This window comes from Brienomyrus brachyistius, chromosome 5 (assembly GCF_023856365.1).
Source record: "Brienomyrus brachyistius isolate T26 chromosome 5, BBRACH_0.4, whole genome shotgun sequence".
Lineage (NCBI taxonomy): Eukaryota > Metazoa > Chordata > Actinopteri > Osteoglossiformes > Mormyridae > Brienomyrus > Brienomyrus brachyistius.
In genome coordinates, this window is record NC_064537.1 from 33,081,768 (window position 1) to 33,098,690 (window position 16,923).

A 16,923-nucleotide genomic window follows, 5' to 3' on the forward strand; every position below is an offset into this window, starting at 1 on the left:
GAAAAGCAAAGAGATAAACAAAAATAAACAGCAACAGTGCACACAATACACACAGTGCACACAGTGGCTGTTTTTCCTAAAATATCATTCCGCTTGCATGATACGGACCTCAAAATACAGGAAGACGAAGAAGCTTTATGATAAAACGTCAATAAGCCTGTAACCCTACACTAAGCTGTGTTTTTGCTTGTCGGCCTGCAGGTCGAACTGTAAAGATTATGTCTGGCCATATGCATTTCCCCTTTTCCCCAGCGGAGCAGAGACGTCCATACTGGCTGGGAACCGATTCGGAAGAAAAACACGAGGCAGAGAAATAATACCCAGATGCCAGCTGAGTCTAATTATACAACTTGAGAAGGGGGCAGAGATACCTCCACTATTGATCGCGCAGATTGCATTTTTAAAGCACAGAGAACAGCTGATGTTGTGTTTGAAGTGCCTCCCTATTTGGCATGGCCTTTGTCAGACCCCAGTCTTTGAACGCTGGAGGTGGAATCCCCTCTGGGAACGGCAGCCCAGAGGTCCAGTCACACTCCATTGCACAGCTGGCCGTGAGCGTGGCTGTCTCAACCTATTATTGCAGTAGATATATATGATAGTTTGCTTTGTTCCAGTGCTGCTCACACCCGAACCTGTGCATTCACTGGAAGCTCAGCCTAGCTGTACTCCTGCCTATTCGACTCCATCACAGCATGTACAACAGTGGGAAAAATTGTGGAAACACTTCCGATTTTTAGAGACTGCTGAACTTTATTCCATACCCCAGTTACGTATTTAACGATCCAAGGTATGAAATTTGTAAACATTCTTTGAATGCTCATCAACATTGCCACCGATATTTGGGTAGTAATCTTTAAGGCGTAATGCCAAAAATACTAGGTGTTCCCAAAATTATGGACACTAGCTAACTGCCTTGTATGTTACTTAGGGCATGTGTCTGCTTAATAAAATACAAATAACTGTAAATTAAAAGACATTGTCTTTAAACGGCCACAAACCTTATTTTTCATGCATTATGAATGTGACCATAGTAACACAGGTCTACAAAAAAAAAAATAAAGTTTTTCAGTTGCCAAGGTTTTTTGAATAGATTTAGGGTATTTTGAGGATGCTGAATTCAAAAATCGCATTACTTTTGTTGAATTTTGCTGAGATAATAGACATCCATGAAAATTATGCATTCCCCCAATGCGACTTGTATGTGATAACAAATGCAATAGCTTTTGGTCTGTCTTTTCACTCTTTAACAGTGTCTTAGGTAAAGCAATGAATGATGAAGCGTTGAAGGAGAGTCTGAAAATAAAATCAGAGTTAAGTTCACATGTGGGTCAGTCCGAGCCAAATCAACCAATGTCCAGAAAAGTTCCATGGGCAACATTCCTGATTTTGATAAAAACTTGGTATTTTGATCCTTAGCTTAATTTTAATGATTCTGAAAGAGCAGGGAAAAGTATGCAAGGAGAGCAATTTTCAGCTCTCTAGCATGCTTAGAAATGAAGATATGGTCTCCTGAAAACCCTTACAAATTATATGCGCGATTCGCAAGTGCAAAAAAGGGGCGTGGCACCCAAATTTGAAAGGGCCAAACTTTGGACTGCATCAGAATTTTTCAGCAACACTTGGGGAATTTTCAGTGTTCTCTATAAGGATCAAAATACCAAGTTTTCATCAAAATCAGGAATGATGCCCATGGAGCCCCTGGTTGATTTGACATGGACTGACCCATGTGCGCGTTTGCATGTTTATTTATTGCTGTTGTTACTGTGGTGGTGAATATTTACCCGGATCAAATCTGCCAAGTCTTTCCAAAGGAAGGGCATCATGGGAACATCTGTCTGGTATTTATCCAGAAATGGTTGAAATGCTGGTGATAGGGCGATGAAAAAATGTAGTTTGGCCAGAAGAAGGGGATCCATTCGGGCTTCACAAATGCAGTCAACAGATGACGTCCCTGGGTTTTTCACCTTTTCTGACTTCACCAGGTCCACATATTTCACAACAGAGGGCCAGACTTCCAATGCTCGTTCGACAGCTGGCAAATTTTTGAGCCACCGATGGCCACAGAAAGGTAGAGGGGATCTTGAGGATGATGTTGCAGCTGTGAAGTCCTCTCTTCTGGCTGGTGCCGAGTGGAAAAAAAAATGTAGGGCTTTAAGCACTTTCTCCACCATCCACACTTCAAAACCAGTCTTGAATGAGTTGTGAAGGGTATGTAGGCCACAACTTCCTACAATTACTAACTGTGTCCCAGCAAATTTCTCACCACAGTGTGAGTGTCATCCTTGGACGTATAGGAGTGATGTCGGCTAATCGTTTGCAAAGCCCATAGCACTTCTGCTTTCAGTGTGTCGGTTGAGGAGAATGTACTGAAGGCATTGCTTGTCGTGGGATCCGGAGACACCTCCAAAGTGGGTGTAGGTCTATCTGTAGAGGTTGTACTTGCAGGACTGGCAAACAACTGAATGGGAACAGCTGTTGTCTGACTTTTGACAAAACGCTTGTGCTTCTCTCCCCTGATATGTGAGTCGGTGGCTTTAGACCCCGTTGTTGCCAGTTTGATGACTTTTCCACAAAGGTCGCATCGCGCTTCCTAGACATTAGTCGTCTTTTTCAACCAGCCACGGTACTTTTTCTTTGAAGCATTGACATTAATAACAATTAATAACTAATTAATATTGTATTATTTAATCAAATCATACATAACTTTTCCTGTCACTGTTAGATATTTTACATTTCTTTTTTTGTATCATGTTAGATTGTTTACTTACTAGCTGTAACTAAAATAAAAAAAAAATTGCAATTCTGAATGCTTTTCAAATGTGTTGCGTTAATTAATTAATTATTAAATATCTCAGACACTCATCTCAGGCAAAACAGAAGCCACATTCTTAATCAGCACCATAAACTTAATATAAAACCATTCGGACATCGTTGGCAGCAAAACCACTGTATGCCAGTGAAATTATTTCTCACATTGCTACGATACGAATTACAGCATAGAATAACTTTCATGCAATTCCCTACTTAAAATATATATTTTTTAAAATCAGACACAAAGAAAGCAGCATTAAAGTGGCTAATTAGAGGACATCCCAAATTCAACTAAAACAAATCACACTATGCATAATTGGACCATGCCATTTGGTCAGCCACGTTACCCTAAGAATGACCTATAAACATTTGAACTTGTACCATATTCTCCATGTGTCCTGTTTCTCTGTCTGCTGATAGAAACACATCACACAGCAGTGAAACGCAGAAGCCTAAAGTATTCAGTACGCGTTAAACCCTCCAGTAGCTGTTTGTTTAGTGCTGGAACACGTCTAATAGAATGATAAGCAGGACTGCCTGTCAAGAATCAGTGTTAGATAAACTGTAAGCATCTCGCAGAGAAACGCCTGTTTCAATTTAAGCGACGTTCGATGCGTTGTGCGAGGAAACAGCCGACAGGTTTGTAAATACAGCAGGAGCTGTTTGCATAAGCACGTCTGGAAGAGAAACCTGATTTAGATCGTTTGCTGTTGGTATGGGATCATCTGTTCCACTTGGCACCGTCTACCATCAGCAAATAAGTGGGGATTTAAAGGGTTTTCCCATGGCTGGGTAAGTCACAGAAATGCCCATCTGTTTTTTTTTTCAGCTTGGGTGAGATGCCAAAGCTTCTGACTGCAAAAAAAGCTCTGAAGCAATCGCCACAAGACGTGGACGTCCATTTTCAAGCCGGTCTCTTATTCTGTTGTTCCTGGCAGGCATGGAGTAGCACTGCATTTTAACATGCTCACGGACATGGTCACGCCCGGTGTCACACTCCGACAGCGCTATACACTGAATTGGGAGAAGACGTAAACAAAAGAATAGGCACAGTCACACAAATGGCATGTGACACTTATATAATATTCTATTATATAGAAAAATAAAAAAAGAAAGAAAAAAATCTATCTAAAATGCACCTTAATGTTTATATATAATCTGCTTATGGGGCCTGCTGTCCATCCCAGGCAGCACGGGCCACAAGGCTAGAGTACACGCTGGGGAGGATACCACTCTGTATCATTCATTCCCTATTTAATCTGTACACAATGGTGTTTTTCTAGGCTTGTGGGAGTTGTATTTACACAAAAACATTCTGAGGGGAGAAAGAAAACTGATTGGTTCTTTTTCTGAACCAGTAAGATGCTTTGGGCCCACCTCCTCTGCAATCTGATTGGTTCTCTCTCTGAACCAATCATTTTTCCTTCTGTTCTCAGAACATTTTTATGCAAGTAAAACCGCCTTTTATGGCACCATTTTCCACCTATAACGTTTGATTCAGTATGTCAGACAGTTTATCAACACCATTAAAATAAAACCTTAAATATTCTTAATTTAAAGCTGCAAGTCAATTAAAGTTCACTTTAAATACGTACAAAAATACAGGAATTCTTCCATAACACATAAAGGTGATGCCTGAAACTATTATTCTTGCACACATGAAGGAATTCATTCACCCATAACTACTGTGTTGATCTATCCTTAATTGAGAAGGTCCTCAATTGAAAGGTTCTGCTAACAAAAGAGATCTGCGTGGTGCTCTCTACCAGATTTCCATATTTATTATCAGAAATTCAAACCAGATCTCATGAATTGGTGTGATGAGAGACCACTGGCAGTAACTGGAGATCGATTTTGGACTTTCTGAGTTAAATTACAGTTTTTCAGACTAGTGGCTGATTAGAGGTCAGGGTGTGTACTTTCGTATTACATGCTGGAGAAAAGAATCGTCGTCTTATCGCTAAGGGTGTCCCTGGCACTGAAGTAGATTTCACACAGACTATAGACAGAGCAGCCCACAAGTAAGAGAAAGAGCTGTAAATTACCAGAAGATTGCATTCCTGCATCTCAGTGCCTTCAGCCAAGGAAGATAAGAGGCAATCATGTAGACCTGCTTTGACTTACCCACACTCATTTGTTTTTTTTGTTTTTTAGTTTAGGGAAGAGGATGCTAGTGGCCAAACTGCAGCTCTGGCCAGAATGTTCCAGGCTGAATTTCCATAAAGATCATATGTTGGAGCCTTGAGCATGGTACTTAATCTGGGTTTGTGCAGTAATTATCTAAACCAGCTGTATCAATTGCCACAGAAATTTTATTACTTAAAAGCATAAATCAAATTTCTTGTAAGAGTAGAAGTGCATCCATCTGTCTGTCTTCCATAACAGTACATTCAGTTCAGGATTGCAATGTTCCTCTGCAGGACAAAGACTGGAGAGACATTGGAGAGGATCGCCAGTCCATCGCAGAGAACAAGCTCACACACTATGGCCAATTTAAAGACACCGATTCAACTTAATGGTTTTGGACTGCAGTAGCAAACCAGGTTACAGGGGAAATATCCATGCAATTGTAGGAAGAACATGCAATCTCCACATGAAGCTTCGTGATAATTAAGATGATGTACAGCATGGAATGTATTAATATTAATTTTAGTCTGTCAGTTAAATGCTGCACACTGTGGCAGCAGATGTATAATAAGCAGTAATGCAATGTGATTTTATTCTGCCATGTACTTGCTGCATTATGAAGTACTGTATTTCCGTTTTCCCCAAGCAAATTTAAAGATACAATTACATCTGCTGAACGTTACTGCTGGATGTCTTAAGTAAACTAAATGGCTGGGTCCAGCATTAACATAACTGTATTACGTTAATGGAATGCATCATCAATCTTGTCTCCATAGCACTAAGACCAGATTGCTAACTTGTTGGACATTTATAACAATTAGAAAGGTAGCATAAGCCATATAGTCAAATAACTCACATTTGAACTGAATTACAGATACATGATTGACTACGCATCCGTTACACATTTATATCTGTTAATTTTCCAGACTCTCTCCTGAAGCAAGTTAAAGGTCAGTAAAGGAAATTAACTTTAACCCTGTAGCCAGTCGGGGGGGGGGGGTGACCAGGAAGGGAGAGATATGTGAGTGGGAGTGGGGGGTGGGGGGGGGGGTGGGTTCTTAAACATAATTTGTTCAGCAGGGTTCTGAATGAGGTGGAACAGTTTGGTGTGGGGAACCAGAAGCCCAACAGGGTGGCGCTGTAGGAGTCTAGGATAGCCCAGTTCAGCAGCTGGTCTCAGCAGGGCTATCCTGTACATCTACTGGATGTTGGATCATGCGCATAGAACATAGAACACTTGGGGGAACAGGAGAATCCTTCCTTTGACAGGTGCTGCTGATGTTACTATCAAATCATTTAATGTGACGAAGAATGTTCAGGGCACTGGGCCGTCTGGCGGAGAGAATCTGATTTTTCTGCTAGACAAACAAGAAAGGATGGTCTGCCATGCAGCCAGGAGTGCTGATGTAAAGGGTTAACAAAGGAAGTCTTCGAAACAAACTAGAAGGGCACTCGGGAACCTGGTCTGGAATGTGAACTCACATGACTAGTATTTTATTATGAGAATAACATGCATATGGCAGAAAACAGCAACTTCTAAGGGTGAGCAGAGGAAGGTTAGGAGAGAGATGTGTAATGCGGAGCTGCACTTTGATAGAGGGCTGGCTTCTTCAGAAGGGGTGGTTCATTAACGGCAGTGAGAAGAGCCATCGGACTCGCAGTTTATTGTATAAGAGAGTTTATAAGAAATTATGTCAAAGAAATGAGGTGCAAAGAGTTAGTCTGGAGTAGGGGAGATGGGACTGGGTCAAAATGATGGGGGCCAGCTGGTGAAACGAGGGGAGTTTGGTGGAGAGAACAGTGTGGACAGTGCAGAGGGCTGCAGGGGCAGGGGATCGCTGTCAGTTGTTTAAGAGGAGCTTTGGTGGGTCATTGACAGCAGACCACAGCTGACAGGCAGCCACCCTAAGACACGAAACCGCAGAGTGGAATGAAGGAGTCTCTTCTAGGCCGAGGCTCTTCAAATCTGGCCCTCCATTCCAAATCCAGGCCTTGTTTTTCAGTTCTCCCAGGTAGTTAGTTTAATAATTACTGATTCTGATTGGCCAGAGGCTTCATACCCAGCTCACAGGTAAAGGAAGGATGGAAATTCAGCAGTGCTCAGATCTTGAGGAAAGCGATTTGAATAGCCCTGCTCTAGGCCTTAATGCTTGGGTTGTGCAACACAAAGATACACAGAGAAGTTAATCCTAGAAGACAATGGTTCTAAATGGGCTTTTTGGTGATCATGCAGGGCAGGAAGTGAATGAGAGGGAATGGGCAAGACAGCTGGCAGAATAGGAAGGGTGGCTTCTTGGGAAGCGTCTGGACATTCTGAGGCAACCGGGTCAAGCTGATTGTTAGCATTACGGGGAGACACAGTTTGAAGTATGATGAGGTGGAATGAATGGATGATGCCAGACTGTGAGCAATCAGGAGTGATTTGCCGAGGGGGGCAGAGCTGAGCGCGACATGGAGGTCACCGAGGAAATGGGACACTGTGGCAGTACAGGACAACAACGGAGAAACGGTGCCAACGATGGCCTGGCAATCAAGACCAGAGAGCAGAAGAGTGGAAGAGAAGGCCTGGATATCCGGCCAAGGTTGGCAATCCTCCAGCGCCATGTGACCGGTTAGACACTGAGCACGCAGCTGCACTGTTCCATGGCCTCATTGAGCTTTATTACCATCAATTTTAAAAAAAGTTTCACTTTCATTTTAATTATATAGCACCACTTTACTGAAAATTACAATACATCTGTGGAATCTTTCCCTGTGCTGCCAATTTCAATGGCACTGACCACAAAACACAAACCATCGCAAATGTCAAAACTGCACCGATTCAAATCACGCAGAATACAAGCTCAGCCCACATCCAGGATGGCACCTTTGCCGTTTGGTAAAAGCACACAGCAGTTCAAGGCAGGAAAGTCATTAACACTGAGCCGAGTGTCACACAGTGAAAACCCAGCAGTGACACTGAGCAGCTCTTATTGTTTCACCGCGAGATATTAAAAGTAAATGGCTATGCAGATTGAAAGCGTATGTGACATTGCTGAACGTTTAAGATTATAAAAACAAAGCTATAGGTGACTTCCAAGCAGCTCCACTGGCCAGTTCCCCAGCAGCCTTTTTAAACTGGTCCCATTTCACACGTCCTTATTGCCGCACAGTTTCCGATTTCATGACTCTCGGTTCCAGCAGCCATCCCCAGTGGTCTTTGTGTTCCTACACCGTTTGAAATCGGCTGGTTTCTGGTTTTGCATATTAAATATCCCTTGCTAGGAAACTAATGACGGAGTAAAATAATTACAATGTCATTCATAATAAGCAATGTCATAGCACTGGAAATGCCTTTCAGATTGGTTTTTAACACTGCATTGTATATGGTTCTGTCGTGCACCAACAGGGGATTTTCTGCGACAGACTCTAGCTTTAGAGCTCCCGGCCTCATGCTCACGCCTGGTTCTGTGTCTGCTCTTTCTATGTCCTCTTTATGTTCACGCTGATTTTTTTTTCTACGAACTCTGGCTTCCAAGCAGAGTCCAAAGATGTCCAGCTAGATCAGCTGATGTCTCTAAATTACCTGTAATATGAGTATGCTCCTTGCATTGAACTGGCTCCCATCCAGGGTGGCTTGTGGAAGTTTTAAACTAAAATGTTCTGAGGGCAGAAAGAAAAATGATTGGTTCAGAAAGATAACCAATCAGATTGTAGAGGAGGTGGGACCAAGACATCTCATTGGTTGGTCCCACCTCCTCTAGCACTTGAACCCACTGCCTCTACAATCTGATTGGTTAAATCTTTGAACCAATCAGTATTCTTTCTGCCCTAAGAACATTTTTGTGTAAGTAATCAGCTCCTGGCATACCCATTGCCTTGCTCCCTGCCCTTCTTGGTCAGGCTCATAACAACCCTGTACTGTATAGGTGGCATGGATGGACAGATGGATGGATAATAATTATGTGTCAGATTTCTCCAGTTTCTGACTTTTTCTATTAATCCATCACTATTTCTTGATTAGTAATCCATCCACATGGCATATGTTGCCTGCCATATACACACAAAGGTTTGCAGATAGTCAAACAGACTGCATTGATCCCAAGGGTGAATTTATAGTTTGGTAGTGACATTTAACAGCTCAGGAAACAAAAAACTCAGGTCAAAGACGCCAGTCATTGTAAACAAGGAAAACAAAATATACGCTCCATCTAAATGCAAAAACAAGCTCATTAAATGGGGCTGGATTGTTTTGGCTTCATAAATTAAATTACAGTGGAACTAATTAAACGGATTTGCCGGACCGCATTATGTGAGCTGATAAGGATGCTTGTGTCTTCACAGCCTATATCATGAAGCGAATGGAGAGCTTTCTGACAGTGCTCCACTGCAGCCCCGTCCTCTCCAGCGTGTGGAGAATGTTAGCAGCAATTACAGAGTAAAAACAGGCTGAGCGCACACGCGATACTCGGAAATAGCTGCTCTCTTTCCACTAAGCAGCTGTGAATATAAAACGGACTGACACGCTTCCCAGAAGTCTGTGCTTCGAGTGCCACACATAGAACTACAAATGAAACAGCAAAAATGTAAAGAGCAGCAATTTTATAAACAAACCCCTTTTTGTGCATATTCAAATAATCTACTTTGGTCACATTATCAGAAATGCAAAAGGAAAATGTACAGTTGAGGTAAAAAAAATAAAGAATCTTTTTACAGACATTTCTGCAAAAGCTGGATATATTGGTAGCTTCAAAATCACTTATTTTTCTCCCAATGTGGGCCAAAAAGCTCACAAATGATGTGATGTAACATTCATCCTGTGAAGCCCAGAAGCCCCGTATCATTTGAATATGTACAGAGAAAATGTAACTGGCACTGACGGCCCTCCTAGCTTAAGTGCCATCTTAATCCATCCATCTTTCATAACCTCGTGCTTTTGGCCACAATATCAGAGGGAGAATGTGCTAGCATCACATGTGCAGAGCTGGGGGTAAGACGTCGGAGGTGGGAGGGTACTGGGCTGCCCCTGAGCCCCCACACCAGCCATTACTTTCTGATCACATGTATAGCTAGAAGAAGGAAAAAGGACTTTACCTGCTTCTTACCTTGCTTGGTCATTTTCACGAGATTCGTGTCAGTCTGATGATGGTGGAATAAGCATTTCACCTGTCACCTTTGTGCGTTGATATCACTGGAAATGCCTGTACTGCCTGTGTACAGCTACAGTCTCTGGTTCAGTACTAAGACAAACATCATGGGACCCTGATGCTGCCATCAGTCCCTGCCATCGATTCCATGTCACATGACCCTATGGAAGGTAACACTAATGCCATCAAAGGTCGTTGCTATGAACAAAAGTACTGCATGAAATTGTTCACTTAGCTTTCCTTGTATAATCAAAGTCTTGGGAATAGTGATGTCATCTCTCAAAAATTTTATTTGATTTTATCTGACTCAACTACAAGTATTTCTTCAGATAGGGAGACAAGCAAAACCTTTACGGCATTTTTCAGAAAACTCTCAAGGTTTTCTGTTTTTAAGTGAAAAATCTCATTAACAGATGACTTTGTGTTTATGTCTGTATTTTCAGGCATTTGACTTGAAGGTGTCTGTGAAGATGGTTTATGGCACAGCAGTGCCTGTCTTCTTTGGCTAATTACTCATGCTGCAACAGAGCCACTGCAGAGCAGCACCTCCCCGACGACTGCTAACCAGTACTGATCATATGATCACCTCCTCCAATCCCTCAAGCCCTTCACCTCCAGCAGAGGCCAACCAAATTACTCCCTAACCCACACTATGCAGGGACTCACTGTTCGGCAGCGACAGGATTGGATAACGCGGCCCCTAAAACCAAATCAAAAGAGAGCATTCACTATTTTCCCACAGACAAAGCCAGAAATATTGCAAGAAATTCAATAAAGTTCTTGAAGACATCTAACACACACCAGGAAGAAAAATACACATTTTAAGACTGGCATCATTTCATTTCTTATTAGTAAAAATGCCCCCAAAACAATGGAATTTGAAATCAAATTTAGTGAGGATTTATGTCAAGGCAAATCCCACACAATCAGGTGCAACTTTCCTCAGGCTGAAGAACTGAAAACAGCAATACGATTCAGGACATCCAGTCTTTATGCTATAAAATGCAATTAGGTTAGGGTTATCCTGAGGAAGGGTTTCAGAGTAAGATTAATTAGGGTTAGAGTAAGGAGATAGGGTTAACCTGGGGAAGGGGTCAGAGTAAGAGATTAATTAGGGTTAGAGTAAGGAGTTATGGTTACCCTGGGGAAGGGTTTCAGAGTAAGATTAATTAGGGTTAGAGTAAGGAGATGGGGTTAACCTGGGGAAGGGGTCAGAGTAAGAGATTAATGAGGGTTAGAGTAAGGAGTTATGGTTACCCTGGGGAAGGGTTTCAGAGTAAGACTAATTAGGGTTAGAGTAAGGATTTAGGGTTAACCTGGGGAAGGGGTCAGAGCAAGAGATTCATTAGGGTTAGAGTAAGGAGTTATGGTTACCCTGGGGAAGGGTTTCAGAGTAAGATTAATTAGGGTTAGAGTAAGGATTTAGGGTTAACCTGGGGAAGGGTTTCAGAGTAAGATTAATTAGGGTTAGAGTAAGGATTTAGGGTTAACCTGAGGAAGGGGTCAGAGTAAGAGATTAATTAGGGTTAGAGTAAGGAATTAGGGTGGGGGGGCTTTTGAGTTCGAGTTAGCCTAGGGTAATTTGCCCTGGGTTTAAGCATTAGAATGCATTTTCAGTATAGTGTATTCATGAAAAAATTTCAAACTGAGACATTCGGTCAAAGTCACACGCACAAGAGAATGACTCATGTTGCTTTGTGTATCAACATAATTAGCAAAAAGGTCATTCGATTAACAGCAAGGGAGCACATTTGCACGCCTACTTATAATTTCTGTTAATACTACATAAACTTTGTTTTCCAGTTAGTGCGGTTCCAGACCATCACAGGCTAAATGTCATCGAATCTCCACTCTCTCTCCTCATCACCTGCAGCTGACCTTTTCTTACAGTATCAGTGTTAAAATCTAAGTGAATACATGCAAATGTATGTAAACACAAGAACATTGTTATACTGCAAAACTCATTATGTCAACAAGCTTGTCATGGTGGTCAGAATCGATTAATATCCTGGATGATATGGGTACCGTGTCATTTGTGCAGTTCTGCAATGAATGAAAAGAAAACAAATGATTATGAACCTGAAGGGCAATACTACATAAATAAGCCAGGGTCTTGTTAGAACTACAACACAAGCCCGAGGCTTTTGGTTCAAGCTGTAAGCCTAAAAATCCATTCGCTAGTCTTTCCCATGTAAGAAAAAAAAATTAGTAAAGCCTGCAGAAAACATAAAATCTTATGAGCGTTGCTGAAATGTAAACTTGTGGGGTCAATGGATTTTATCCGTGTTTTCATTCCCAGTTAAAACTGCAAAACACATTTCATTTAAAGAATCGAAATGAGAAAGAACAGTTTGTAGCCACCAAAAGGCTCATTTGACCCCATTGTTTAACACAGACAGGTGACACCAGCATATGACGCAAACACAGCTAGGAAAAGCCCAGGAGTCACAACATGAGAATTTGTTTGGCCTCTTGTTTATTTATCTTCTAACACTGTATGAAAGCGGATGGACTGACGACTAAGACGACAATGATTACAGGCGAAAGCGACAGAAAACAGCAGTTTGTTTAGAACAAATCGCAAGCTACTGTTTCTTATCCAGGAGCCCGTTTACTTATAAATGATACACAGAGCGTAATGCTGAGCGATTCGTGAATCGACACTAGGATGCTTGCAAGGATAGACATATATAGAGTTCTTGTTTCTGTAAATAAAAATGCAGATCTTGACCGATAGATTTGCAATAGGATGCTTTGATTAAACATACTTTATGATACCACTGCTATTCTTTCAGAGTAACAACATGCTAACCTCCTGCCATTATTTGGCATGCTGTTCCCCTAAGACTTTTTTTCCATTGTGCTTAAAAATAATGAAAGAGCACAAACATCCCTGGTGTCAGGAATGGTCATTTCATGCCAGGTTTTCCCACTGCAGGACACGGGCAGCGATGCAATGAGCATCCCTACAGCGGCTATTCATTAACAGAGACCCTTTTCTTAGTTATAAATACATATACAAGGCTTCTGTGACATACAGAAAGGTATGTACTGTCAAAAAAATGTACACAGGACAGAAAGAGAAGCGCGTCCCTTCATACGCCTACTGTCAGTCTTCAGCAAGTATTTTTGCGTCCTTACCAGAAAGAAATCTCGTTAAAGAGGGTTAAACCAAGAGATTTCAGCCTCATTCGAGAAAGGATCTGCAGGATCTGGAGGACGACTTGCCAATTCAAGCTGTTCCTCTACATAAGTGGGTTATTTGATCATTGTACATTATTTGTAGCACACAGATCACGACCATCTTGCATTAATAACACAAGTGCTTGCAGTTCTACACATTGGTCCCGTGTGGGACTGAATAATGACTAGGTCTGTTGCAGTTGGCATCGCAATATTCTGTTCAACAGAAATGACAAATGTGTACATCACTGGCTTGTTCTTCTTTCCCCCCTAACCAAGTCCATTAAAAAAGGCTTTAGGCACCATGTTTAGTTATATTTATGCACATAACGGAGCAAACAATGTTAAACTCCCATCTCAACTTTGTTGTACCTCTAGACCCAGCTGCTCTTCAGCTGCTGATCCATCTGGTCCTCATCTCCACAGCAAAGGTCCTATAGGTATGACTCATGATACAGGTCAGTCTCCAGGGCTCTCTGAGCCCAGCGCTCCACAGATATCTAAACACATCTTCTGAACACGTCCCGGGTCTCCACTGTCAGTTTTAATGGGGTGTAGGTTAAAGGTCACCGCTCTGTGGCTCAGGATTGCGGGCTTCTCGGTGCTGACTGCGGCCCAGCTTGGGGAATCTGGACCCTCTGGAGCGGGATGGCTTGCTGCCACCCTCATTGGTCTGTGGGGTGTCCCTAAATGAGAAAGAAATCCATATAATAAGTAAAAGTCCTACTCTGAACCAGAATGTCAGCAGTGCGCATTGCAGTGTCACCCAATAACTTTCCCCTGAAAGTCCCTACTATGCATTCATCTAATTCAGTGGTTCCCAATCCGGTCCTCGGGGACCTGCAGCCAGTCCATGTTTTTGCTCCCTCCAATCTCCCTGCCAGACAGTCCACATTTTTGCTCTCTCCGGTAGGGAACTGGGAAGGATCAAAATCATGGGAAAAATTGGGAAACACTGATCTAATTGATTATGTAACACAAACCATATAACATATTAAATATATAATAATAATAATAATAATAATACCTTACAACAGTGAGGGTAACTTATTTGTCAAAAAAGAAGCACAAGACCTACTTTCTAGGAAATTCTCCCAAGACCCCTAACTCCTAATGAAGGAGGAGTCCTGAGCCATGTATGGGTCGAAACCCCCCCCCCCCCCCCCCCCAAGTGCCAGGCTAAAACACTGCCACGCATAAATCCACTCGTTAGCAGCCGAGCGAGGCAAAGACCCTCCCCTAAGGGGACATCTACAGAGGCTTAGTCTCTATGTCTGAACAGCTGTGCCCTGCAGCTATCATTGGTTACCAGTATGAGCGCCAGTAGCTGTAGCCCGGTGGCCCCCCCCCCCCTAATTATTTATACCCCGCCACTGGCAGTATGTACGAAAGCAAAGGCCTGAACACATGATTCATTTCAGATAGCTACCACAGAGAAAGCACCGAGCGACTCAGTGAGCGTAGACCGCCTTCATATACTCAAGCTGGTGCTTGTCAATGTGCAGACTAACTTGGGAACCTGTACACATACTGTAGACCACAGATCCCCACAGCAATCCTACAGCCCGGCCTTTGCCTGTGAGATACCCGGGATGGATGGTGCCCTGAGCCTTGCCGTTCGCAGATAAGACACAATCAAAATATGGCTTTAACCCCAGTAATGAAATGTCCTTCCCAAGGGATCCGACACAGGCCTACAAAGGGCCATCGATCTGCTTTAAAAGGCTGCTTTATGATGTGTGGAGACAGCTGCTGGACCGCATCCGCAGGTCTGTGCTGTATCTCTTACATTTCAGCCCACTCACCAGGCCCCTCCATGACTGAGATCCAGAACACAGAGAGACACAGTAGTCAGGACTGAGAGAGGCCAGGTGCAGGTGGCTGATCAAACAGCCCCCCCTCCCCCCCACTAGAGGTGTGGCCCAGTGTCCAGCCAGCAGGTAACATTATCTAAGCAGCAGATTATTTCTTGCTGACATTTACAGAAACCCAGGCATCATAAGCGTCCGGAGTTCTGCGGTGAATACCACACTGCCAGCGATTTCGGCCCTTCATCTCGTTTACTCGGAGAATATCCATCATCGCCGCATGCTTGCTTTCTGCAGTTTTTACCTGTTTTTTTTTTTTCTTGGCCAATTCGAAGCTGAAGCAGGAGAACTGCTTACCCAAAGGAGTTTTGGGATTTTCGAAGTTTCGTCGGGATTTACGGCAGGTCACTCGCTGGGCTCTGCTGGGATATTTACTTTTCCATGCTCTAGCTGCGATACTCTTTAAAACGCACCTCAATAAATGCCAAGCTTACACAAGGTGGACTAACATAAAGGGGAACAATGAAAACCCAAACCCAGAAATGAAGGCAGGAAGCAGACGGCTCAGCTGAGCAGCAGTCAGCGAGTGGGTCGATGTGGAGTGAAGGGCAGGGCAGGCAGAGCCCATGTGATGGACTCAGAGCCGTCCTCCCTCACAGCACACAGCCGAGGCCCTGGAGCAGCTATAAGTGCCCGCACAGAGAGTCCACCTGGATGGCAGGGGGCTGATTAATACGGAGCAGGAAAGTTGGCCTGGCCGAAGTACGGGATTATGGTCTTATACTGTAGGTGTAGATGCCACAAGGGGTTAATTCACTTTTTTTAATTACTCTGACAATTTGATGGAATTTAATGTTCAATAAAGTTTCTTTCCTGAAACATTTGGGAACCATCTGTACATGTAAAGAATAGATCCATGCATTCATCATTTATCCTTCCATCCATCCTCTAAATGTCTAATATCCTTGCAGTATGCTACACTCTGGATGGGGTGCAGTCGATGACAGGACACGTACACCCACTCATACACAGTACAAACACTACGGGTACGTCTGAGGCAACAAGCAGCCTGACTGCATGTTTTTGGACTATGGGAGGAAAGTGGAGTATCCAGAGGAAACCTGCACAACAAAGGGGAGACCACAGAGAGTGACACAGAGAAACCCCAGGGAAACAAAGGGAGACCACAGAGACTGACACAGAGAAACCCCAGGGAAACAAAGGGAAACCACACAGACTGACACAGAGAAACCCCAGGGAAACAAAGGGAGACCACACAGACTGACACAGAGAAACCCCAGGGAAACAAAGGGAGACCACACAGACTGACACAGAGAAACCCCAAGTAAACAAAGGGAGACCACACAGACTGACACAGAGAAACCCCAGGGAAACAAAGGGAGACCACACAGACTGACACAGAGAAACCCCAGAGACAAAGTCCTCCTCATCTCTGATGATGCGGAACTATTCTGCGGTCACTTTATATACATTTTGTTTCTTTTTCCCTTCACTATAAGCGAGAAATGCAGCCCATAGCATGAGAAATGAAAGCAGGAATACAGTACCGAACGGCAGGGCACACCGCACCAGCAGAGCCGGGCTTTGGCAGGAACACAGCGCCCCCTGGGTTCAATTTAATACTTAGCATCATTCATTATTCATAATAAAAGTGCATTGCATATTTTTTTCTCCAATATTTATGTTCTCCTGTACCACTTTATGAAAAGAATGGGCTAAAATTGCTCACGTTTTAGAAAATAAAATATTGCTATGGTGTAAGATACAGGCACAACAGCAACATTTTCTTAGCCTACAAAAAGCATTAAGAACATAAATACACACTTTATATAATAGATAAATTTTAT

General features: G+C 42.9%; 1 protein-coding gene across 1 annotated transcript in view; it reads right to left on the bottom strand.

Moving 5' to 3' along the window:
• Positions 1-12,523: 12,523 nt before the first annotated feature.
• Positions 12,524-16,923, bottom strand: part of snx29 (sorting nexin 29) — a 105,563-nt gene continuing 101,163 nt past the window's right edge. Inside the window, exon 21 of the mRNA XM_049013844.1 lies at positions 12,524-13,933. Coding sequence (XP_048869801.1) covers positions 13,807-13,933 — 127 coding nt within the window. The 3' untranslated portion in view covers positions 12,524-13,806. The remainder of the gene's footprint in view (positions 13,934-16,923) is intronic.